The sequence below is a fragment of the Bactrocera dorsalis genome, chromosome 5 (genome assembly GCF_023373825.1).
Source record: "Bactrocera dorsalis isolate Fly_Bdor chromosome 5, ASM2337382v1, whole genome shotgun sequence".
Lineage (NCBI taxonomy): Eukaryota > Metazoa > Arthropoda > Insecta > Diptera > Tephritidae > Bactrocera > Bactrocera dorsalis.
In genome coordinates, this window is record NC_064307.1 from 41,591,230 (window position 1) to 41,617,705 (window position 26,476).

At 31.5% G+C, this 26,476-nt stretch overlaps 1 protein-coding gene across 5 annotated transcripts in view; it reads right to left on the reverse strand.

The window, feature by feature from the left end:
- Positions 1-469: 469 nt before the first annotated feature.
- LOC105229035 (uncharacterized) overlaps positions 470-26,476 on the reverse strand; it is a 78,757-nt gene continuing 52,750 nt past the window's right edge. For all 5 annotated transcript variants that reach the window (XM_049458401.1, XM_011209089.4, XM_049458399.1 and 2 more), the window contains 5 exons: positions 4,400-4,518; positions 4,198-4,335; positions 2,945-3,512; positions 1,976-2,874; positions 470-1,917 (listed from right to left, as the gene is read on the reverse strand). In XM_049458401.1, coding sequence (XP_049314358.1) covers positions 1,552-1,917; positions 1,976-2,874; positions 2,945-3,512; positions 4,198-4,335; positions 4,400-4,518 — 2,090 coding nt within the window. In that variant the 3' untranslated portion in view covers positions 470-1,551. The remainder of the gene's footprint in view (positions 1,918-1,975; positions 2,875-2,944; positions 3,513-4,197; positions 4,336-4,399; positions 4,519-26,476) is intronic.

The window sequence follows — 26,476 nt, forward strand, 5'->3', positions numbered from 1 at the left end:
AACATTTAAAAAAAGTTTTTTAAGCACTAAATAAATAAATTTTAATCGGAACAGAATTTTTTAACAGAAAATATTTTTAACCTAAATTTTTTTTAACAGAAATTTTTTATACTGAACAAAATATTTCAAAAAAAAGGAAAAGCTTGGTAAAGATATTTTAAATACTTTTATACTTTTTTGCTTTAAATTATAAAAATTTTTTAAAAATTTGTACCACATTTCTGGTACTACGAAAGTGTATAAATTCCGCTTCCGCGGAAATAAAATTAATTTTCAAACCACAATATGGTAGACTATAATCTTTAAATTTTTGTATTGGAAATATGAGTAAAAAAATAGTAATAATAAAACATTATTTTTAATTATTCCATAAAAAAGTTTCAAAAATATATTTTTAACTTTTTATGTTAGGTCAGCATGCATAAACAAATTATTTTCTTACACAAAATAATAACAAAAGACTAACAGATTAATTTGAAAATTTCATATATTTGCATATAAAAGTGAAAAATAAAGTTTTTACAAATAAAGAAGTAGCAACTAACTTATGCATAAACATTCTAAACACACAAACATGATTTGTACTCTCTTTAGGGAAAATAAAAAATTTGCATTCAGCGCACAATTTTTGTATGCATACTTTTTGAACGCACTGTTGCTCAATATTTCGCGTGTTTCGTCACATTATTGTTGTTATTATTATTATTTTGAATTATTTGTTGTTGCTTTACAATATAACTACATACACGGTTTACGCTATACACACACACATATATATGTTGTAGTATTATAATCTGAAATTCTCGTTATAGAATCGCTACTGTATACAATACAATCACACATCAAGTCACTACTTGCACATACTATATACTATATATATATATATTTAGTTTCTTTATTTACAGCAGCATTAACTTTGCTGTGTTTGGCCGCTAAACGTAATTTTCTTATAGATTTTTTGCATACTATAATTAAAAATTGCAAAACATTATTTGCAATATCAATTTTTTTCACTCAACTGTTAATTGGATTAATTCTCTGTACTTTCGTTTATTTTTTAAGATTTTTCGTAAATTCCCTCATTTGAAATTGTATAAGACAAGTAATTAGATTACAATGCTAAAACTGTTTAAACGACAACTAACGACTCACAGTACACTAACTTACACATACACTTACATATACAGATTAATTTCTGGTAATTACAGCACTTATACATACATACATAATAATATTAGAAAAAAAATAAGGAAAACTTAAGCTAAATGTGGCATAAGCTTTAGGTGTTGCCACTTTACATAGAAGACCGCAGAATTGCAGTTTGTGTTTGTGTGTGTGTTTAATGTGTGTGTGTTTTCTTAATGTGCAAAGGTTGCACATGCGCAAAGCGCTGCTTATATTTTTGTGATTTTCAAGTGTATGTGTGTGTGTGTTAATTAATTTTCAGATTTCTTTAAAGCTTTTGGTATTTGTTGCTGCATTGCCAGCTGCACGCAATCACTTTCTACTCTCACAAATAGCATGCCGTTCGTATCTCTCTCCAGGGCAGCACTACAGCAATAATTGTTGTTGCTCACTGCTGCTCGCATGATGATGATGATGATGGTGGTGGTGGTGGTGATGATGATGGTGATGGTGATGGTGGTGATGATGCGGCTCACCATTGACGCTGCGCAACGCGTTGGTGTTTGAGCGCTGACAGCATTCATCGCTTTGCGGCAACTCCAGCTCACAATCTTCTTGTTGCTCTTGTTGTAATTGCTGCTGCTGTTGTTGTTGCTGTTGCTGCTGCTGCTGCGGCACTACAACGCTGCAGTCGCTTTGTTGCGTGCGTCGCAAAGTGCCGGACATGTAGTCCAGCGTCTTTTCAATGGCGCGCAGACGCTTTTCCAGCGATGTTGTGGCCAGAATGTCAACCTGTCATAGTAGGGGAATATATTAAGTCAAAACTTGTGTATGAGCGCGCAGCACTTACCTTCAGTTGCTGATTGAGCGGCAGCAATGCGATGATCCACCACGCCCACGCCGGACCATCGGCGATGGTCTCCCAGTTCTCCTCCACCGCTGGCATCTCGCCAAGGCTTTGCAATATCTCTTGCTTCAGTTCGGTGCTGAGGCTCTCGAACCAGTCGATGGCTTTCGCCAACACGATCGCATGCATATTGTTCACCGTCTTCACCATTTCATCGGGTATGGTTTCATCGTAGATATACTCGACTTTGGCGGTCTCGTAGCCATCCTTCTCGTTGCGTGCTAGTATCTTGAAGCGCTTGCAACCCACCGTGCTGAGTATGGAGCAGCCATCACCGAGCAACACACAGTCGCGTATATCCAACATGGTGCCGACATCGAAGTAACGTGATTTACCGCTATTCGGTTGTACAATGCCGAATTGCTTCTCACCCGATTCGACAGCGCGTCGCACCATTAGACGATAGCGTGGCTCATATACGAATAGCGGACATGGTACGTAGGGGAAGGCGGTTGTACAGATGAAGACCGGCACCGATGGCTCGAGATCGATCTCTTGCTGGAAACGCTTCTCGTAGCTGTCTGGAATGAATCGTTTCATTGCGGCTTCAAGAAATTTGGTCACAGGCCGCTTGGCCACAATGAAGGGAACGGGCGAGGATGAGCCCTGATACATGGTATTGACATTTGGTTCCACAAGTGGCGACATGCACAATGGACACGAGGAGGTGTAATCCATGCAACGATCCAAGCATACCCGGCAGTAGGTGTGACCGCATGGCGTCACCACCGGCTTCCAGAAGGTGCGGCAACACAGCACACAATCGAAATCGCTGGCATCCACAAGACCGGCCGGCACTTGCAGCATTTGCTTCTGTGGCGCACCGTTAGCCAGATCAATTTCTGCAGTGGTTAACAAATTATTTTCCATTATAAAATATGCCGCAATCTTTTATATATTTGAAATACTCACTTTTCAGCCGTTGCAGCTCCTGCTTCACACGCTCCAAAGTGTTGCGAAACAGCGCACTGTAGTGCACCTCTTCCAAAGACGCGCTCAATGTGGGCATCAGCTCGGTTTCTTTGGGCGTCCATTTCCGACGAAAATGTTTACGTGATGCCTGTCGTCGCAGCTCAATATCGAAGTGCTTTTCCATGCCGGCATAGATGGAAAAACGCTTATCCATGAGCGTGTCACCGATACCTGAGATATAGCCGGAAATATTGGCGCTAACGCCGCCAACATCATCACCAACACCGACACCGCCAACGTCACCGATGGCGCCATCCATTGGTGTCAGATAATCGCTATCGGCGACAATATCACATTTACTACTGTCATACGGTATAAACTCCTCGTCGTATGAGCTTAGATGATCGCCATTGGCATTGCTCAGCAGAGCGAGTTGCTTGCGCCGGCGCAATTGTTGCTCAGCGGCGAGTAGTTTGTAGGGAACTGCGGCCACAGCAGCGGCCGAATTGAAGGTACGCTGTAGCAGCGATTTGCTTTTCGGGGTTTGGGCGAGAAGTTTCTGCAAATTCTGTAAGGAAAGAGTGATATTTTATTGAGTGGTCCCAAAATGGTGTTTTGTCGGTCGTGGGAATTTTGAATCTATCGATTAGTGTATTGGAATCGCCTCTGAATGGATACCGAAAGTCTATAAAGAGTTTAGGGTATTTTACATTCAATATCTTCACCTTTTTTGGTCCGGTATTTGGAGTGCGGAATGAGTCTATGGTTCATAATTTCGAATGTCTCTTTTACTTACTTTCTCTAAGGCTAGCGGACGTTAGAACCTATTCCCAGTAACTTATACCCGGAAAGATATTAGTTTGGTCTTGCATTGCCTCCAAAACTAACAAACAAGGGCCTTTCGTAGTTCGAAAGTTTGGGAAGATTTCAGGAATAAGACCAAGTATCCTCTTTGTAACCAAAGAACATATCTTTGAAGTCGAGCCAAAGTGAGAAGGCGAACCATCCCTACTCAGTTTTATGCGCTGGCTGTATACTGCTAACCTCAAGCTCTATACAAACCCTTTCATATTTTTAAACAAAAAAGATTAGACTTCGACTAAATTTTTGAGGGTTTTTGAGTTTTCGAAGGCTTTCCAATTCCTCAACTATCTGCTTTTCTCCATACAGAAGACTTATCCAGTTCCTTACTTAACCTCACAAATTTGATAACTTAATAAATATTCATGTTTATGGCTAATTGCTTCACCTACCTTTGCGAGATCATGTTGAAATAGTTCCGAACTAGTGAGTAATGTGTCTTTGTCGAGACTAATGGCCAGACAATTGTCGTAGAGCGCCTCATCACAGCGGCCTAGATGACACAAAGCCAGAGCGCGTAGATAATGGGCCTAAAACAAAATAAAAATTTTAGTTATATAATTAAAGCATATCTAGATTTCATGTTAGTTTTACCTTCGCTGAAGTATGGCGTATCTTCAATGCGTTCTCAACATCGGCCAAAGAGCTTTGGAAATGGTTGAGCTTGCGCAGAACTTCGGAGCGTAATAATAAGCTTTTAAAATTGAAGGGCGCTGGAAGAATAAGAAATAGAAATATATTTGTCAATGGAAGAAACTATATTTATTGAAGGTTAAAAGTACTAATTTTTTTTAATTTCTATAGAGCTTGTCATTTTAAATGAAAATGCCAAGAAAAATCTTTAATTAATGTCAATTTAAATAGATATGTCAAAAAAAATTCTAACAAGCGCCTCATTGTGTGTTAGCCAACTATTTATGACGTACGCGGTTGAGCGCACACCTACAATCACACACCAAATAATACAAATGAACCTTTTGAGTGCTCGAAAATGCGCGCTGTCAATATTTGAGTGGCTGACAGTGAAGCGCATGGACGCACCGCCCTGCGCGCTGCTGACAACAAGACAAAGAGTGCTGTGTGGCAAACGCGGTGGTGACGCGGCGGCAATTAGCAGCCGGTGCTTGACACGCTGCCAACCAATACTGGTGGGTGCAACCGCGAAATGTCGTGGAAAATTGTATAAATAGAATCATGTTGAGCGGCATCGCCACTTATGCTTACGAAATATGTACATCAAACATTGTGCGCTCATTATACTAAGCATGCAAAAACAGCACCAAGCGACAACGCGCAGCGTAGCTGATACAATATTCGATGCTGTAAAATCGGCGCGCAAAGAAATACAAATAAATTTTCCGTAGTGGTCATTTGTTAAGGTAATTTTGAGAATAATTTATACGATTTGCTAGCTATTCCTCAACTAAACTGTTGCGTTCTATAAGACTTTGTTGACCGTACGCTGTCAAGCGACAAGCACGCGCGCCCTCAAGCTGCTGCTACGCTAATGTGCAAATTGACGCCAATCTACGATTCGATCGTTTGTTGTTTGCTAGCGCCACCCAGTACCGGCACGTATGGCAGAGCAATTGTTGTCTATTGCGCGTTAGCAATATGAGCGCGCGCACCGTGAGCCACCCACCACCCACTAGGCGGCTGCCGCAATCCTGTTACGTTTACAACGATGCGCGCCAAATGGCTGCGCGATTATATTGGCAGCGCCAACAAATGCAATACCGGTATTGCACAAGCGATTGCCGCATGCCTTGTTGCATCGCCTGCAATGCTTGCAGCCGGTCGCGCGCTCGCTTACATTTGCGTTATATGCGCGCCCTGAGCGCGCATGTCGTCATACTCGATTTATATTTGCCTTGGCGCAGACTGCTTACATATGCGCATTTTTATTATTTGCTTCTTGATTGCATTTTACATTGTAGTTCTTTATATTTTATGTAAGATATTTGACTTTTCGTTGTCCCTATTGCATAGGCGCATCGCTGAGGTCGTGCCGGTTAGCGCAACCGGTTTCATGACGATGCCGCTGTTATTTAAGACCTATTCTATTATGTGTGTATATGTGTATGTATGAGTAGGATTTAAATTAGAGGCGGTGACACCAGGCAAAGGTAAAATGAGTTATTGCCTCGTGCGTGTATTCGTTTTGGGTGTATGTGTGTTGGTTGGCGATTTTGTGCAAATAAGTTTATTTTCATGCAAATCGAGCGCGCTGCGTATACGTAATTAGTCGAAAAAGATTCTACAAAACACATTTGCAATGCAGGAATAATTTGTGCAATTTGTATGATATTAACTGAATGCCTTGGGGAGCGTTGAGCATGCGAAAATGAGCATTGCGCCTAGTTACATAAATTTGAAGAAGCTTAGCGATTGCGAAACAAATTTATTGTAATATTTGCATAAAATGAATGCTATAACGAGTAAGTTACGTGAAGTAAACAATTGTAGCAATATTTTCTATGAAAAGATTTGAAATTGAATAAATTTGCGAAACTCAAGAAATTGCTTCAAAATTAAATTCTTTTTTCCTGGTTTTCAGTGTTCTCTAGCATAAATAATTTCTAATGGAAAATCTTTCCGTCAACAATAGAAAATATTGATGAAAATTGGCAGACACAAAATTCTCTTACTTTATATAAAAGTATCTGAAAAAGCTGGACGATTTTCCGGAATTATTTAAATACCAAAAAATAAATATTGCCTACATTTGGACGCAGAGTGAAGAGTTGAATAGTAAACAATCAAATATCTAAACAAATAAGTTTAAAATTATTCAGTTCTTCAACGCTTGATCTCAAAGCCTATCTGCAGATTATCGGAAAGCTTAAAATTAATTTCAATTGAAGAAACTTTTTTTAAAACAAAAGGGGACACAGGACATAGTGAAAAGCCGTTGCCTACATTTAAGCTGAAAGGCATAAATCACATTGATATGAATAGAAAATTAATTGAAATTGTTGAAATGGAATTGAAGGCAATATATAATTATTCTATTAATGCATTCAAGGATAATAATGAACTAATTTTGGAAAAAGAACCAACATTATTTTTAGCAAGAATCCCATAGAATAATTATATGGCGACTTGAGTATATGCGGGCACGTTAAAACAAGTTTTGATACAAAAGACCAAAAATAGTGAGCAAAAAAATAAAAAAAACTGAGTAAATCACTGACATTTTGTTGCGTAATAATTATTTAAATATGTGATATAAAAATAATTTTGTTGATAACACAATATAGCTGACGATTGTTGACGTATTGACACATTGACGCACATATATATATATATATTGTTTTCATTTTAAATGATTTACTTATGTACTTATTATTTTGACCATATGTATATGTCGATTCATATTCGTATTGTTTTAAATAAAATGATGAAATTGGTGTCGACATTCCATAAAAATTTTTGTGGATAAAGGAGCTTAAAATCAGAAATATTTCAAATAATTGCTAAACTCTTTTTCATTTTTATTTTCGAGTCTATTTTCCATTCATTATCCTTCATGTTAGACTTTGATAAAGGAAAATGTAAATTCACATAAGCCGTTGATCTCTTTCATACAAATTACCCAAACTCTAAGCATTTCCATACATTTCCCTCTTAATATAAGTATTGAAATGATGCCAACCATAAAATCACCATCTTCCATTCATTATTGGACTATCACGAGATTCGTGGATAAAGTCACGTACGCCAGCCTTTATTTATAGACATATGTACATATGTTATATACGCACCTGTACAAATCTTTTATAAATCATATGAAATCAAAAAGTGTTTTACCAAAATTGTGTGGCGTTTTTGCAAATTCATAACACAAAATATTTCCATGCTTTTGAAGCCAATAATTATGCAACATTTCAAATTATTGTTTATCAGGGTTAAATGGGTAGGGGCTCCGTTAATGCTAAACAAAATACTTTCTATGAGAACTGTAAACAATCGCAGAAAATGTTAATTCTCAACATAACAGCGCGTTTACTGTCCGCTAACAGCTCGTTTACTTTTCCCTAACAGCAAAGAGCAATGAGCTCTTTTAATTTAACAGCAACTATGTTAAAGTTGGAGAGAATATTAGAGAGAGCAACAAAGAATATTAATATAACATATGAAAACAACAAATTTTTACTCAAAAAGATTTTATTTAACATTTGCGCCTTCTCTATTTGATAACATTCTCTGCCGGCTTTCTGTTACCAAACGCTGTTATTAGCGTGCGCTGCTTATTTACTTACATGCATATTCATATGTATGCGTATGTACGTTTGTTTGGCATGTTTGTGCTTAATTTGCAAGGAAAAATAAACGGCCAGCAATTCCAGTAGCCAATACTCATGAATATGCATGGCATGCAAATGCAGAAGTAGGTATGTTTTACGAATGAGTGCCTTTACACGAGCACAGCTGTAAGTGGTCACAGTTTTTGGGGTTAGAGGGGAGCACCGCAGAAAAATTGTGGAAGGTTGTGCGCTGGTTTAAACCTTGGAAATGGCAATAAAAATGTTGCTTGTTTCTGTTTTTACGAGTGAGCGTCAAAAATTGGACGCTAAGGGATTATCGAGTGGTAAAATTGTTGCTTTTTATTAAAATTTAATAAATTAGTAAACACAAAAACTGGAACTTTGTGAGTAGTATGTATTTTTTAATTATATTTTATGTATTTTTTGATTATAAAAGCATTTTTTTATTTTAGCAAATATTTTTTAAACACTTTCATTTATATTATTATATTATTGGGGTTGCCATATCTAAGTAAAACTAAAATAAAAATTTTTTTCTAAATTCTTTGTTATAAGTTAGTAGAAAATAAAAAAATTACAGTGTATTAAAAGTTCAGAAATACATATTATTAGGGTTGCCATATGTTAATAAAACTAAAATATACATATGTATATATTTTCTAATTTTTGTAATAAGTTAGTAAGACAATTAAACAAAAATTACAAATTAAAAAGTAAGTGCTTTTGACACATTTCGAAATAGAGTTGCCATACAGAAATATAATTTTAACTTTTATTTAAAGTAAAATTTGGCATTATAATTTTGGATTGGAAGATATAACTAAGTTAATGTCACACTTTCATTGCATACTATACATATAATGCTAGAAACTCATTTATGGGGTTGCCATCCCTAATTATAGTTTTCTTTGTCAATTAATGCACAAAAATTACCGTGTTTAGTAAAATTTCCAGATGTAGCCATTTATAAAAATGAAATCATTTTATAACTTATATATTTAAAAATAGGGATGCCATACGCAAACGAAATTTATTAATAAAATGAATATTATAAGCTTGCAATGAATTTTGCTTATCGAAAATGGCTTCAAATAGTTTTCTTGAAGAAATATTTTACATAAAAATATTATATCGAGGGTTGACACATCAAAAAAACTTGCTGCTTAACGAGAAAGTTTATAATTAACATCAAGTCAGTTCAGTCTTTCGTAAAAAGAATATTTCTGACTAGGGTTGCCATCTGCCAGTAATTTTCTGTTCATAGCAAAAAATAAATTTTCTTATACTGATATAATACAGCATATTTTCCAGATCTTTTTATATCGTGGGTTCAATGAACTTTCCCTATTTCTATAGTATTTTTTAATTTCCTTTGTTCATATCACTTTTTTTGTTATTCATGGAAATGTTGATATTTTAAAATGTTCGTAATGCTTTTAAGCGCTTAATGCTAATTCTTAAGAAATATTTTTTCCTATCGATTCCAAAGCAAGCCCATAATCGGTCACTTAAACAATGTGTAATTATCTGTAATTATACACGAGCCCATGAAAGTATTACAAGAAACAGTTAAGCTAAGCAAACACCCAGTGGTCTTTGTAAATTTGCCGCGCCGTCACAAAGAATTCGCTTCGCCTTATCAAGCTAATGCACACAGTGAGTAAAATTGAAAACAAAACGAATGCCGACACCATGCCACATATCACGGAGGAGAAACAGCGACATATAAAAAAAACAACAAAAAAATTCTTTTATGGCCACAAATCATTTTTCTGTGGACGCTTAAGCGCTACGTACAGTAGCGAGCGGCGAAAAAATCAAATGAAATTATCTCTAAGCAAACAATGACAGACCACAAAACCCAAAAACCGACAAGCAACTCAGTAGCGACGCCGGAAATTTCGGCTGGCTTCGTGGTGCTATTTATTGCCCATATTATTCTTAATTAGTTGTTCTTATTGTTTTTGTTTATACCGAATATGTATTTACTAAAGTTGAATTGAGGTTGCCGACGGTCAGCCGAGTACAGTGTGTGGTGGAGAGGAAGTGCGCCATATGCGTGTGACTGTGTCAATGTTTATTGAGTTTAACAGCACGAAGAATAAACAATAAACAGCTGGCAATGAGAAAACGATGTGCGCGTATTTACATTTGGTAATTATTTTAAGTGGACAAGCGTTTGAGAAGTTATTGCTGTAGTGTTGTAAAACAGGAAAAAATATTGCAGAACGCGTTTTCTTTGATAAACTACAACTGGATGAGTTAAAGAAAAAATAAACAGAATAAAAAAAATATTTAATTAAAATTCTAAAAAATAATAGGTACATAAATACATATGCATAATGTTTAAATTTAAAAAAAAATTTTAAATTTTTAAAATTTTGTCTGCAAAGAAAATAATTATTATACATAAATATAAATATTTTAATTAAAAAAAAATAAAAATAAAAATAAAAATAAAAAAATTAAATAAAAAATTAAGAAAATATATGAAAATATAATATGTGGAAAACTAAAGATTTAACATTTAAAAATTAATTATTATACACTATTTAAAAAAAATATATCTAAATTGTATATGTAAACTATGAAATCCCAAAATATTTAATCTAAAAAATTAATTATTATAAATTAAATTAATTAAAAAAATTGGAAATAAAATCCACAAATTTTAACCTAATAAATCATTTAATATAAATTATTTTAATTTGAAAAAAAAAAATTAATTACAAAAATTAAGTAATATATAATATGTGGAATGTTTTATATTTCAAAAAATATTTATTATAAATTATTTTATTTAAAAAAATTAAGTTAAAAATTTAATTGTGTACATATACAATTTTAACAATCCCAAAACTTGGCACCTAAAATTATTTTTATAAATTTTATTAATTAAAAACATTATAAATAAAATCTTAAAATTTTAATTAAAAAAAAAAATAATTAATAAAAATTATTTTAATTATAAAAAATTAACAAAAATGATTTTAATTATAAAAATTAATTATTATAAATTATTTTTATAAAAAACAAAATTAAAAACAGAAATAAATATTATTTAAAAAAATCCAAAATTTTAAATTTAATACATTAATTATTACAAATTATTCTCATTTTTTATCTTCGTTATACAATAATATTAATAGATTTTCTGACTCATGAACCAGGCGACTTTAAGAGTCCAAAACTACATCTAACTCAAAAATCGATTATATAATAAGATTTCACACATTTAAATACTTTTCAACATAAATCAGAATTTAATTGTAAAATAACATGTTCATTGAACTTTTATAGCCAGTTATGTTTAAATAATTGGAACAATAGGCCACGAAGGTGGCAGTTCGCTAGCGTAAACGACTAGCAGTGATTATGCAGATAACAAAGCTTGGTGTACTTGTAAAGCAGCTTGAGTAAAAGTTAAAAATAAAACAAATAAACAAATAAACAAATAATTAAACTCGTATCAGCCAAAAAATACTGAAATATGTTAATGCGTAAACAAATTAATAAACGCTGATAATCATAATACACTCATGACTAAACTTTCGAGTTGTTTTAGTTAAAGTTTCTGGTAAAGTTTTGGGTATTATTTTTTTTTTAATGATATGCTTCGTTTGTTCTTTAGTTTTTAAGTTCCCACAAAGAGTTCAAATCTTGGTTGAATTTATATTTTTGAGCATCAAATTATATACAGCTATGAGTGCAAAATGGTTCCGACAGGCCCTTACATAGGGTACTACCTGACACCATCACTTTATTGTGATGAACTGTAGGATTCATGTGAGCAAATAGATCTTAAAGTATTAATACACTGTAGTCAAATAAAATCCGCAAGTAAAAGAGAGAAGAATGAGGAAGGCAAAATATTTTTATTTTAATTTGAGGCAATTGAATTTATGTGTGTAGTTATGTAGCTCTTTAATTTTCACTTAGCTAAATATTTAAATAAATTTAATGTCTGCTGACAAATAACATTTTAATACCAAATTATTTGGGTGATTTATTTTTCAACTTCCCATAAGCAAAATGAGACACAAATGATGTTTACATCTGTATGTGTGATTGTATATAATATAAAAATGTATTTGTTGCTTTTGCTTTGAACTATAAAGTCTTTGCCTACACAATTAAATCGCAAATTATTTTGCGACAGTAAAATATGTTGAAAACTGACATAAACAACAACAAAATATCTACTTTTTCCTTAGCGCTCTCAAACGTGAGCATATATGTATATCATTATTGCATAATGACTACAATAACAACTATAACAGTGTGTAATAATTTATTTATTGATGTAGGTGAGTCTATGTACCTGCCAGCAATAACGGCGCATTACGAGCAATTTGCGCGCTCATACGAAATATTGAAGATAAGTATTGAGCAGGAAATGACGCCAATAAGTGCATATCTAGGCCGTTGATTATTGATATTAAGCAGCTAAAATTGTTTGCTGTACTAAGGTGGTGGCAAATGCATGGCATGCAAGCAGTTTTAGTATAAAATTTGTTTCAATAATATATATTTTTTTATTGGGAAATAATAATAATAAAGTGATAATATTATTTTTTATCAAAAGTAATAGTATTATCGCGAACCTGTTGAGCCACTAAACATATTATTGCGCAATTGCAGAGTCAATGAAATTGTTGATAACCACAAGCAGCGCGCAAATTAGCTAATATTTGTTTATAATTAATAATAATTTGCATAAGTCATTGGATTTATTTATAGTTTACTTTGGTTATCGCTATTAAGTCATCAAGTTTTCATATTTACCGGCAGACTAGCTTTGGAGCTTTACTAGCTTATTGCTAAATTATTTGCTGTGTTATATTAAATTTATTCAGAATTAATTATCTACTCTGCAGGTAATCGAAAAGTGTAAACAACACTGGTTTATAGATATTTTGCGACTGTGGGGCTGAACATTTTATACTCTTGTAACTTCCAAGAATCAAAGCCGGGGTACCTTAAGGTGCAAAACATCAACCAGAGGATCGAAATCCAACAAATTATATATACAGTTGAACTTACCTAACTCAAACCAACATAATCCTCTTCAAAACTTTGAAATAGAGACACTTCAAGTTATGGAAGTAAATTTGTATGTAATTTTACTTTTATTGCCAATTGAAGGGTTCGAGTTTTAGAAGTTCAAGATAATTAAGTTCAACTTCTATATGTGGTACATATACACTTATGTAGTATAATGGAGTGTAGAGTAGTATCGACCCGATTTAACCTATTTTTGTCAATACTACCTTTTTCTGCGGTTTATTAAGGTACCATCACCAATTACATGGAAAAAAATCACAAGTATATTAATTGTTAGTTGTACGGTGTCTAGGTCAAGTTTTCGCTCAATTTTATATATTTTAGGCACAAAGATACACTGTTATCAGCAAAATAGTGTTAACTCTCATTTTCATTCCGATAACTGACATATTGGCCGATATATGCGGTACAAAGTAACCAGAAAGCTCAAAAATCGTTGTATTGGGTGTATGGAAGGTAAGGGATGTATACACTCGATTCCACCCATTTTTGACACACAGACATACCGTTGTCATAAACGGAATATACCTGAATTTCAGAAATATGTCGCGCAAAATGACGGAAATTTTCGGTAAAAAGTCAACTATAGGTACTGCGGTCCAAATATACAATAGGTAGTCGCCTTGTCTAAAACCTCGTTTGTTATTGAACGGCTCTTAGAGGTCCTCCCCGATCCTGACAGTGCTTTTGGTATTACTCAACGTCAGTTTAAAAAATTGACTTGCTTCACCAAAATTATGAGCTGAGATATTTAATAGTTCAGAAATAGTGTTCAAGATATTCTTTAAAATTTTTGTTTTTTTTAATATTTGTTAATTAAAAAATTGTTATTTAATATTTTTTAAAATTTTTAAATTATAATTTTATGATTTTTTTTTTATTTCCCAATTTCTTAAATATTATTTTAATTATGTTGCCCAGTGTAATTTATATAACTTACTAAAAAATATCACCAAAAATCAATCAACAAAAATTCCTGCGTTTTGCATTGTCAATTAGGCCTTCAAAACAAACAAGATAATTTGCAAAACATTGTTCGAGCATAAAGCACCCCAGGGCGTATGAGCAACCAGCCAAACGAAAGTTATGCGCCGCCTTTGCTATCTTGTGAACTTCAAACACTTTATAATTCCAACAAATACAGCGCACTTAAATATGCTAACTACTGATGTTACGTAAAGAATTTAAGAACGCAACGTGCATAAATGTAGCAATGAATAAATACATAATTTTGAAAGAGAAGATGACGCAAAACATGCCGTGAACTGAAGATGTACACACAAGCGATGCGTGTCTGTCTGGCTTAGAGAGTGTCGTCCGTTAAGCAGATTTTTTTTAAAGCCCTTGTGAATAAATCAACGAAATTATATGCAAAGTAAGGCATGGACGCTTACTAAATGGAGAGAAAATGCTGTGAAGCTTCGAAATAAATTTGGAATATTTAATAAAGTAGGGAGAGTTAGGATAGAGTATATATGAAAAAGTTTCTGTACTCATAACAACTTTGATGAATAGTAAACCTAATAATATTATACAGATAATAGAGATAATAAAAAGGTATTTAATACTTTTTATAGACAGATTTCTTAAACCATAAAATAGTACAAAAAAAAAGATACTTATTTTGATTTTGTTGAGTCAGTTTCTATGGCAGCTATATGCTATAGATACCCGATCTAAATAATATCTTGAGATATTATAGCGTGGTTTTTAATAATAGTGTGTGCCAAACTAAGTGAAGATATCTTGTCAAATAAGAAACTTTTCCTATAGTAACTTGATTTCAATCGTCTAGTTCGTATGGCAGCTATATGCTTTAGCTATCCGATCCGAACCATTTCTTCGGAGACTTCAACATTGCTTTGGAAAATAATTCCTAGAAAATTTCGTGAAGGTATCTCATCAAAGGAAAATGTTATCCATACAACAACATATTCCGATCGTTCAGTTTGTATGGCAGCTATATGTTAGAGTGATCCGATAATATCGGTTTAAACAAATGAGTAGCCTCTTGTGAAGAAAAGAGCGTGTACAAAATTTCAAGTCGATGTCTCGCATACTAAGGGACCAGCACGCGTATATACGGACGGTCAGAGAGACATGACTAAGCCCACTTAGTTAGACACGCTGATCATTTACGAATGTATTTATGATATTTAGATGCTTTATAAGGTCTCCGACAATTTTTTTTTTTTTTTTTTCGATTTTCTTCTGGCTGTTATAAACTTCGTGACATACTGAATTCACCTTGAGCAGGGAATGAAAACCTGAAACGCCAAATATTGGAACAATTTTGCTCATACCTTTGGAATAAACAAAAATTATATAATGGGCAACACCATTAATATTAAAGTGAGCAACCAAAGATCTCAAAATAAAAATGTAGCAAAAAGCAACAAATACAACAAAAAGTAAACACAGAACAAGAATTTGAGGGAAACTGAAAATTCCCACAACATTTCTAATATTGTTTTTTACAACAAGTGTGTCGGAGCTTATCGCTAAAAAAAACCAAAAACAAATGCAGCGTAGCTTATCGCTAAAGAACCAACAACGAAGTGACTGTTGAAAACATGAAAACATATACACTCCGCAACAACAACAACACACATATGTTTACACGACAAACAAACATTGTTTTAAGAGAGCAACGCGCTGTTAGCCGCTGGGTGTTCTCGGCGCTCACACACACACCCACCTAAGCACTCACACATATACAGACAAAGCAGCTGTGCACGCGAGCCAAAGCGCATTTCAATTTCACAATTCTTACAGTTTCACTACCAATTTTCGCACAAGTTGCTGGCATTCCATGCCATTTCGTTTCCACTCACTTCATTCCATTCCATTTCATTTTATAATGAGCATTTTGACGCAAATGTGAGGTGACTGACCGGCTAGGCAGGCATAATGGCTAAAGCGAAAATCTGAAATATTGTTTGGGTGAGCGCAGTGGGGAGTGTGCGCTTGACATATGGATGGAGCGTGGTCGTTGCACAAAGTCACAGCCGCCACAAGTTGGTGGGAGGAGAAGGAGAGCCTGGCGCACACGCACAAATATTTACAGAAGAGAAGAAGCGAATGACTTTTGCACATGTGTATATGTGGATGGATGCTCAGAACAAGCTACAGTGGGCGCTGGTGGGAAGCGCGCGTGTTTTCAGAGCTGACAGCACTTTGCGGCGGCTTGTGAAATGCTCAAAGGGTGTCTGCTGTGATATGTGGTGCGAAAGCATATGGTGTCATCAGGCTGCTACCGCTAGCTGGGGGACATAAATTCACTGTCGTTGAAGTGCAAAAGAGCAAAGTTGAGTGGGACTTTGCTGCAGGCGCATTAATGTTAATGCTTGGTTAATGTTGAAGGTTCAAAGTTCAATAAATGCAAGAGTACTTGCTGTCTAAAAAGTATAGCGAAAGTGAAAGAACTGTATAAGGCGTTACTACAAGCATTATTTGGTGCAAAAATAAATTTGTGTATTCTGAGTAATATTACTATTCATAATTTTGTATTTATAAACTAATTTTATTATTCTTTGCTACTTATTTCTTGGCTTTCTCTGCTCTACTTCAAACAATATTGAAATTGTGTCACTGCTTCTCTTATTTGTTCTTTTGTTTATTTAACAAATAGTTTCGCTCTTGCTGTCTTTTTGTTGTTGCTTTCTTGCTGATTATCAACGAAAACAATTATGTGTTGCACTGCTGCTCGTTAGCGATAAAAGCGGTGAATAAGTTTTTGTAGATGAACACAAAATAAAGCTCATTCATAAAAAAATAATAAAGAAAATAGCAACAATTCTTACTGCTGATAATTTGAAGACAACAACGTTTTGACGCATATTCATATGTATGTATATACTAGGGTGGGCCTCACATAATAAAAATATCTAATATATATAGCAATTGAGTTATGTTGTTTTAGAATGAATTTTTACAAAAATGTCTTCTACATAAACGTGCTAAATAAAATAGAAAACACTCTGGGTGAAACTCATTGGCAACGAAAGAAAAAATAACAAAGATTAATGGAAGAAATTAAAGAAAGAAATGAGGAAAGGAGAGGCGAGTGGTAGAATTTTTATGTATAAATATGAGTCTAAATATGACATAACGAATATGAGTATGAAGATAAATTTAGAATAAAAGGATATGGTTTTTGCTCAAAGCACCATCGTTTGTAATTCAAATACATATGTATGTTATGGAATTTTAATTAAGAGTATTAATTTGAGTTTAATATTTTTATGAATCAAACAAAATATGATTATGAATGTATAATTTTTTTTTTAATTTTGTTATTATATTTAAGTTTGTTTAATTTTAATTTAATTTTATAATTCTATATTTTTAATATGTGACCTGGTCTACGAAAGGGGAGCGAACGTGCGAAAATAATAAAGAAAAAAATATTAAAGAAAAAATATTAAAGAAAAAATAAACAACTCTCATCTTCCATCCGAATCAATTAAAAAGTGAAAATTAATTTTTTTGACACCTAAGCCCCCTTTCCGTAGACCAGGTCACATATATTGCTTTTTTTGTTTTTAATTTTACATTTTAAATTTTATGGTATTTATATTTAATAGGTATATTTGAATGTATTATTATGTTTTTTTGTTTCATTTCAATTTTAGTTTCTATTTCCATATTTTTATATCAAATTTTTTATTATATTTTTATCTTTTATGCTGTTTTATTATTTATTTTCAATTTAAAATTTACAATTTCTAATTTTAATTTTTTTATTTTTTATTTAATTAATTAACATTTGTATTTTAATTTAATTAATTGTTTATTTCTTTTATTCATATAATTTTAAAATATTTTTAATATTCAAATTGCATTTAATTTTATATTAGTGCTTTTTTTTGTTGTAGTTCTGTGTTATTCAATCTATATATATTTATTTACTTTTAATTGTACGTTAAAAAACTTACTTTTATTGTGGTTTTATTTTATTTTTTTAATCTGATTTTGTTTATATACTTTTTTAACATTTCATATTATATTTTACCTAAACTACTCTTTTCATTTTATTTTTCAATATTATTTTATTTAAATTCAAATTTGGATTACAATTTTACTTTTTTTAGCTTTTATTATTTCATTTTAAGTTATTTATTTTATTTTTTTTTAATTAATCTTATTTTATTAATTTATTATTTTTTTGTTTTATGTTATATTATAATTTACTTAAATTACTTTCTTTAATTTTTTTCAATTTTATTTAATTTAAAATTAAATAATCATAATTTAAAAATTTCCATTTAATTTTAAATTTTATTTTTTTCTTTTTTCAATTTATCTTTTTTATAAATTTATAATTTTTTTTATTTTGTTATATTTTACTAAAACTATTTTCTTTCTATTTTTCCATTTTATTTTATTTAAAATTTAATTTTTATTTTTATTTTAATTTTGATTTAAACTTATATTAGTTTAAATTTTAATTCTAATTTCACCATAATTTTAAATTTTTTTATTTTAATTTTAGTTTTAATTTTAATTTTGATTTTAATCTTAATTTTAATTTTAATTTTTTTTATTAATTGAATTTTTATTATTATAACTTATATTTTATAAATACTTTTTTCTTAAGTTATTTAATTATTATTTACTTTATCCCTCTCCTTTTCTTATTTTCTGCTTAACACATGCATTGGCTACGTTGACAAATATCAATGTTGTTGTTGACGTTGTCATTAAGACAAGTATAAGCATACTTACATACTATAAGCACTATTTTTTTTTGTTTTGTTTGTGAAATATAATACTATTTATATATAATATACATATTTATTAGCGATTATTAAGTTTGTTGCAAATTGATACAATTGATTTTTAATACTACAAATCAACAAAGTAAAAGAACACTGCCTAGATAAGAATGCCAACAAACTTGACTTAAATACTTCGCTAATCTTATTTTTGTTATGAATAACAATGATTTGACAATTTGCCTGACCATTTATCGTATTTGGTTGACTAATCAACACACTCAAAATGAGTGACTTTATGCATATATGAAGTATATAAATATACATGTACATATACCATACATGCAAACATATGCTATCTACGGACTTTTGCACTTCTTGTGTGCGCTTTTGCTTACGTAATTTGCGCTCCCTACCTTTGTGCATATTTTTGCTTGTGTGTGTCTACTCTTTTTAATCAAATTTGCAGTAATTTTGCATGCGAAAACGCAATTAGCTTTCATTGTGGTCGGTGAAGTGCCATTAGCCTTGAACTTGATTAGGAAAAAACGTGCAATGAACTTCAAGTCTTGTGGTATTATTTTTTTAAGAATTTATAAATAAACTTTCATGTATATAAGTACTGACGGTTTGTTTATGTGAAATGGATTTAGAAGTGTTCAATTAGGAGGCGATTCTGCCTATTAAGAAGCACGTATGTACACATTTTTATGTACATACTTTTAAGGTTTGTAGTAGCATCATATGGAAGTGGCTGGACAAATATTGCAAAATTTATTAAAATATATGTTTTTTATCAAATATACTTTTCTGCTATAGAAACTTATTATTGGAATATAGTATTAATAATTTTTAATATTCTGCTTGAAGTTTCATATGGTTTGGATATACTATGTGTCAAACTTAAAATTGTTTGTTATAAAAAGACAATAACAACATATTTTTATACTATCAGAAAGCAAAGATTGCGACAAATATAAAGCCCACTAACTTAAAAAAAATTTAAAATTTTGACTTGAGATTTTTTTATTGAAAATTATGGTTTTGAGGTTATGCCAAAACAAAACGTTTCTCTATTACCTACAACTTTTTGCTATAGGACTTTGATTTATTTTAATTTTAATTTTGATTTACTTTTGGTTTTAGTTGTAATTTTCATTTTAATTTTGATTTTGATTTTGATTTTGATTTTGAATTTCATTTTAATTTCAGCTAAAAAAAAACGCTTAAAAATTCAACCACGCTCCTCCTTACTTTTCCCAATCGCCTTTGACTTTCATTTTTGTTTTTCGTTCCCAATGTGTGTCTTTACCATGAAATTTTTTTTGCTTTAAAAATTATCTATTTAAATAATTATCCATAATTAAATATTATTGAGATTTTACATAGAAAAAAAATCTAAAAAATTTCTGAATCTTTTCACAACATTTTTAAAGAAAATATTTCAATAAAAATGATTTCTAAAAATTGTGTATCTTTTTATATTAATATTTTCACAGAAAAAATATTGAGTTTAAATGGGATATCTACAAATACTTTAATTGTTATCCACTAAATTTTGTCTTCAAAAATTTCGCTGTCTTTGCGAATAAATATTTTTTTTAAACTTCAAAACAAAAAAAAAAAAATAATAAAATAAAATAAAATAAAGAAATATTGAAAAATTTGGTACCAAAATTCTAATTTTACTGTTTCTAAAATCAATTAAACACACACTCAACTCTGCAGCATTAACATCCAATAAAATGTTGGCATAAACAAAGTGTTATGTAAAAACCTGCTCTCAGCGCCTATGGAACGCTGCTAACTGCCTCAAGTACAAAGAATCAACAAGTAAACAAAACAAAACATTTTCGAAAATAAACACATTAAAAACGAACGAAAAATAATAAATACAGGAAAAAACAGCCGAAAAAGTAGCGCTTTAAACGAGTCAAGGTTAGCTTTTTGTATACAAACAAGCAAATATAAAAAGCGAAATAACAACAAAAAGCGAAAACCACAAAAATATTACATAATTCTGTGCAAACGCACACACATATTTGCGCACACAAACACGGAAAGGTGTGTGTTTCAGCGAAATAATGCGCACAGCCTTACGTAAAATGACCTCCAATCGCAGTAAAAACAAATAAATGCGCGTACGCACACACATACATACATGCAAACAGCTTCGATGAATGCGCAAATATGCACAAATGAGTCGCTAAGCGCGCGGCTGTGGCAAGAGCTTGAAGTGGAGCGATTTAAAATGTGAAATATATCAGATATAATTATTTTATATATGTGTGTGCGAGTGTGTGTGTAGGAAATATAATGCCATAAAAGTGCGCTGAAAAATTGTCAAATATGCATGCCGATATGTAAATGATGACAACAATAATATTTATGCAAGTAAATAATTAAATGCGAGGCACACGCAGGCCTGCAAGGCTTTGTGCGACTGCCCGCTGCCATTAAATGAATTAAGTGAATTGTCTGATGAAAGATATATGCTCATGGCATGGCAACAACAATGGCGAATGTTACACGCCCACAAAAGTTTCGCAGTGGTTGCTGAAGGTTGGGTATAATTATTTTATGCTTATAGCTAAACAAATATTTCATTTATAATTTATTTGTTGATGAATTTTTAATATTTTTTGTTGTTATTGCGACATAAAATTTATGCTTTTGAATTTGCATATATGTAAGAGAGAAAAATCAATTAAATAATATAGAATCGCATAATATTGTGACGCGGTGGCCATTTGCTGTGGAGCGCCATGGCGTATGAGTATCAGAATTTCTAATGTCATTCGACAGTGTTGCGAGTTTTCTAATGAAGAAAAATTGGATTAAATATTAAAATCAGAATTTTATTAAGATTTTGCAATTTACTAATTATAAAATATTTTTTATTTTAAATTCGGAGTTAAATAGAAAAAGATAATAATTTTTCATATCATAAGCTGCAAACCCATGAATTCATAAAGTCATCACATATTGAGCGTCTTAATAAAAAAATTAAAAAAAAAAAATTGGTTCGAATTCAATTTGCTTCCACTAAAGTTTAGTTTTAGACATTTTGACATTTTCCATAAGAGAAAAAATTGTGAATATTTTTGAAACCAGAAGTATATATTTTTTAAATTTTTCAAAATATTTTGTATCGTATCGCTTTTAATTATTTTAATCTACCAAATTAGATTTTTAAATTTCCAGAAATACTTACAAAATTAAAAAAATATACATTTCAAATTTTTTGAGCTTTTAAAATATTAGAAAAAAAAAAATGGAAAAATATCAAATAATTTCTTCTCTTCAATATCGGTTTTACATTTTTAAAAATATTTATAAAATTAAAAAAAAAAATTCTATAGTTTTTTGTGTTTCGAAAATATTAAAAAATAAAAATTTGGAGCTTTTTGCTATTTTCTTTTACTAAATAAGATATTTTAGATTTCCAGAAATATAAACACAATTAAAAAAATAATTGGAAAAATATGCATTCCAAAACTTTTTTGTGTTAAAAAAAATCGAAGCTGTTAATTATTGTCTTCTACTAAATATAGCTTATAAAATTCTAAAAATATATAAATATAAAAAATTTAATATAAAATTCGAAATCTTTTTTCGAAAATATTACAAAATGGGAAAATTTTATCAAAGCTTTTAATTTTTTATTCTAAATGTGGTTTTTAAATTTTCCAAAATATTTCAAACATTAAAAAAAAATTTCATCCCTTTTTTTGTTTTTGGCGTTAAAATAATAATAAAAATAACAAATTGTATCAAAGCCGTTAGGTTAAACGCTTTTCGCTTCTCTTTAATATCGTTTTTGAATTTCTAAAAATATTTCAAAAATTAAAATTAACTTGTCATATTTTTTAGTGTGTTTGAAAATAATGAAAATATTGCTTCTTCCAAATATTGAAAGTACAGTAATAATTATATGATGAGAATTTTGGAACATCTCATAAAAAATTAATAAAACTATGTAAAAAATAAAAAAAATTCTAAATCGAAAAAAAATTAACAAATTACAAAAATATTATGCAGATTGATATGACTTGATTCATGAAATTTCATCAAAATTAAATTAAAATTAAAAAAAATTAAATTAATTAAATTGTAAAAGGAGATGTTCATAAATTTTTGCAGAAATTTGTAAAAAAAATAATAATTTGAACAAATATTTGAAAATTTTATCATCTTCCTACAATAAACAATAAAATATACTATATATACATATATCTACTCCGATTTAATTATTAACAACAAAGCTTGGTTTCACACCAAATAAAAACTTTCGAATTCATGACAATCATAGGAATATCTAAGATACTTCATGCCTGCTGTCAGCCGCTTTGTTCTTCTACCATCATAACCAAAACAGAAACGGAACAGTAAAGGGAAAAAGGCAACAACAACAGACGCCCAACAAAGTACGAATAAGTGCCAACAATAGCAACAAAACAACTGCAAGGTAGCGCAAACAGCAAAAAAAAGTCAATTATTATTATTTCATATTCAAGGCCAGTCTACTGCACAACGACCCATAACAGCAGCAGCAGCAAAAACAACAACTACAATAACAATCGCACGTAACAGCGATAATAATAATAAACAACACTTCACTGCACATGACTTTGCAATCACAAAAATAACACACAACTGCATTTAGATGTGCATACGGACACATAAGGGGGGTATATACATATGTACGTACATATGTATATGGTTATATATTTAATTGGAGATACTTGAATTTCTATGTAGGTGAACAAGAATGTAGTTAATAGCTGTAGTCATATTTTTAGTAAATATTGCAGTTTTTTATAAAACTTTTTTTAAATTCTAAAAATTTTTGTTTTCGGTTGTGGAGTTTCAATCTTGTAGACTCTAAAGTTTTTAAGACATACATACCAATACGTCTGTATAATTGATGCTGTATGAGATGACCAAGCTTATATAATTTTGTGTGTTTGAAGTTAGGCGAACATATGTAGGAACTTAAAGGTAATAAACCGGGTAATGGGGGCTCTCGTATGACAGAACTTAATTCTGAGATTTCCCAAATGCCTGCAGAGAGTCCATAAATACTTGAAAAGTTTTCAGTACCCCCGCCACCCAGTTCTAAATATCCCGTTGGGTAAGGTTATAGACTTATTGGTGATGCCTAAGACGGGGATTGAACTAGAAATGCTGTACACAGCCTTCTATAAACTTAAAGAAGAACTCTTGATTCATGTATCAACCCTACGTATCTTTAAATTGTATTGAACTAACCACAAACCTGCTTCAGCGCTTTCTTTCTACTTCTACTTTCTCATCAAGATAGTTGTTATAGTTTTTTTTTTACTCCTGATCTCGCAAAAGCATGAAAGCCAAGAAGGAAGTCCTGAGTTAGATCTACTTCAACTTTTTTCAATAAGTTACCGGAACTAATTCGATTTTTAACCAATCAAAAGCTATTAATGCGACGGTTACTAACCGACTTTAGTTTAAAAAACTGTTAGTTGTACCAGAAAACTCCTTCTGTCAGTCGGAACTGATAACGATCTTTAGTTCTACGTAGATGTAACGCTAAACTCTGACAAGCGACTAAGTGTATTCAATTATGTATTACATTACATAGGATATAAGTACACGCAGTGTCTTAGCATTGATCAATCACTTGCTTAAAATATCACACCATAAAATACAAGTTTATTTTACTGTCTATTTCTCTTAACTTCATCGCTACAAGCTAGCTTCACTTGTGTTGTTTTCAAAATACGCTCGTGCGGGCGATTGAACTTTTAGTCAGCAAATGACAGCGCATAAATAAATGATCTAAGCGTTTTCAAAATTTCACTGCACATAAATCGCATTGTTCGAAATTCCATTCCAACAACTGCAAGCGTCTTCTTAACATTGTCTCACATTATTAATCAATTTCAATGGTTTTGCTAAGAACAGCTGTTATTCCGATAATCTGACGCGTACAAGGCAACAAAAAATTATATGAATCCGTATGTAAGAAAATATTATTGCTCGAAAAATGCAACAATAACAGCGCTGAAGAATGCATTAGCACTTCGCTGCGCTAAGTACTTTTTGGCGCAAAGCCAATGAAATCAAATCATCACGTAGTCCAAGTAAGGATGTGAGTAATGCAGGAATTATTTTTCAATAAATAAATTGTCGCTTGAGAGCACATTATTCTTTCATATTTCTCAATATCCACTATACTCGTATTGCAATATTAGCTATAATACAAAAATTGATTCTTATTAAACTTTTTTCTTGAGGAGTCTTAATGAAATGTATTTTGAGTTGGTGTCTTAATATATTAAAATTTAGAATTCAATAAATATTAACTAACTTTTTCTTTATTTTATTATTGAGATTTTTAATATTGTATTATATGTAATTTTTCTATAATTTACAGCACAAACTTAAAGTCTTCACAGCAAATGCTTTCAAAAACCTTTTTTATCAAATCTTAGTCGTTTCACAAGTTCATATCGCCTTGCACATAATTTCTTATTCATTAATTTTCACTTCATCGCTTTGTTTCATCACAGCTTTTTTGCTTATGTCTAACTTTATGTTGCCATTCTAACGTTATCGCTGCTAATACATTAATTCTTTTCATGGATTCGCACATTTTACGCATTCAGCAGGCTTTTACAACATTATTATCGTGCTGGTTTTAACCCAGTGAACCATAAAATTAAGACGCATTAAGCATATGATATCAAATTTGTTATTTCAAAGAGAAAATACGGCATATTTTACAGTACTCCTACGATAAAGGCAAAAATGCATCTCAAGCCGCCAATAAAATTTGTGCAGTTTATGGACCCGATACAGTTTCCATTTCCACCGCACAACGATGGTTTCAACGTTTTCGTTCTGGTGTAGAGGTGGTCGAAGATGCGCCACGCTCCGGAAGGCCTGTCATCGAAAATTGCGATAAAATCGCTGAATTGGTCGAAAGAGACCGGCATAGTAGTCATCAAACCGTTATAAACCATTTGAAGAAGCTTGGAGTCACTAAGAAGCTCGATGTATGGGTGCCGCACGAATTGATTCAATACCGCAAGACTTTTTTGACAACCCAATATTACGTAAGACATTTTATACACAAAATATTTACTTAGCCACTTATTTAAAGAGTTCGCTATGCTTTGATTTATTTTTTTTTTCAGGTCTTTCACATACAAAATTTCAAATTTTCTTAAAGTACCCAACAATTTGGTCTGTTGGTATATCTTACGGCATGAGCACGCGGTTAAATATCTTGACAATTTCACAGGGTCGTTATTAGGTTGGTTTAGCAGCATGTCATTTGCAATGCACACATTTTTTGGTACTTTACTAATTTGATAAATAGGTAAATTACGTAGGCGCCTTAAGGCTTGATAACGTGTGAGAGTGCGTAAGTAAGCTTAATGGCTCTTTGTCTCAAAAATAATACTTTTGATATGAAGAAATGATAATATGCAGCTGTTGCGACGTAGAAGACTTGTTTAATAGACTGAAATCATAATGTGATTTAGAAGGCGTTGGCGTGTTTGGCAGCTTGAAAATATTTAATGATTGAAACAACAAATAAATAAATTTACTTAGCCACTTGAAGTTAGAAACAATAA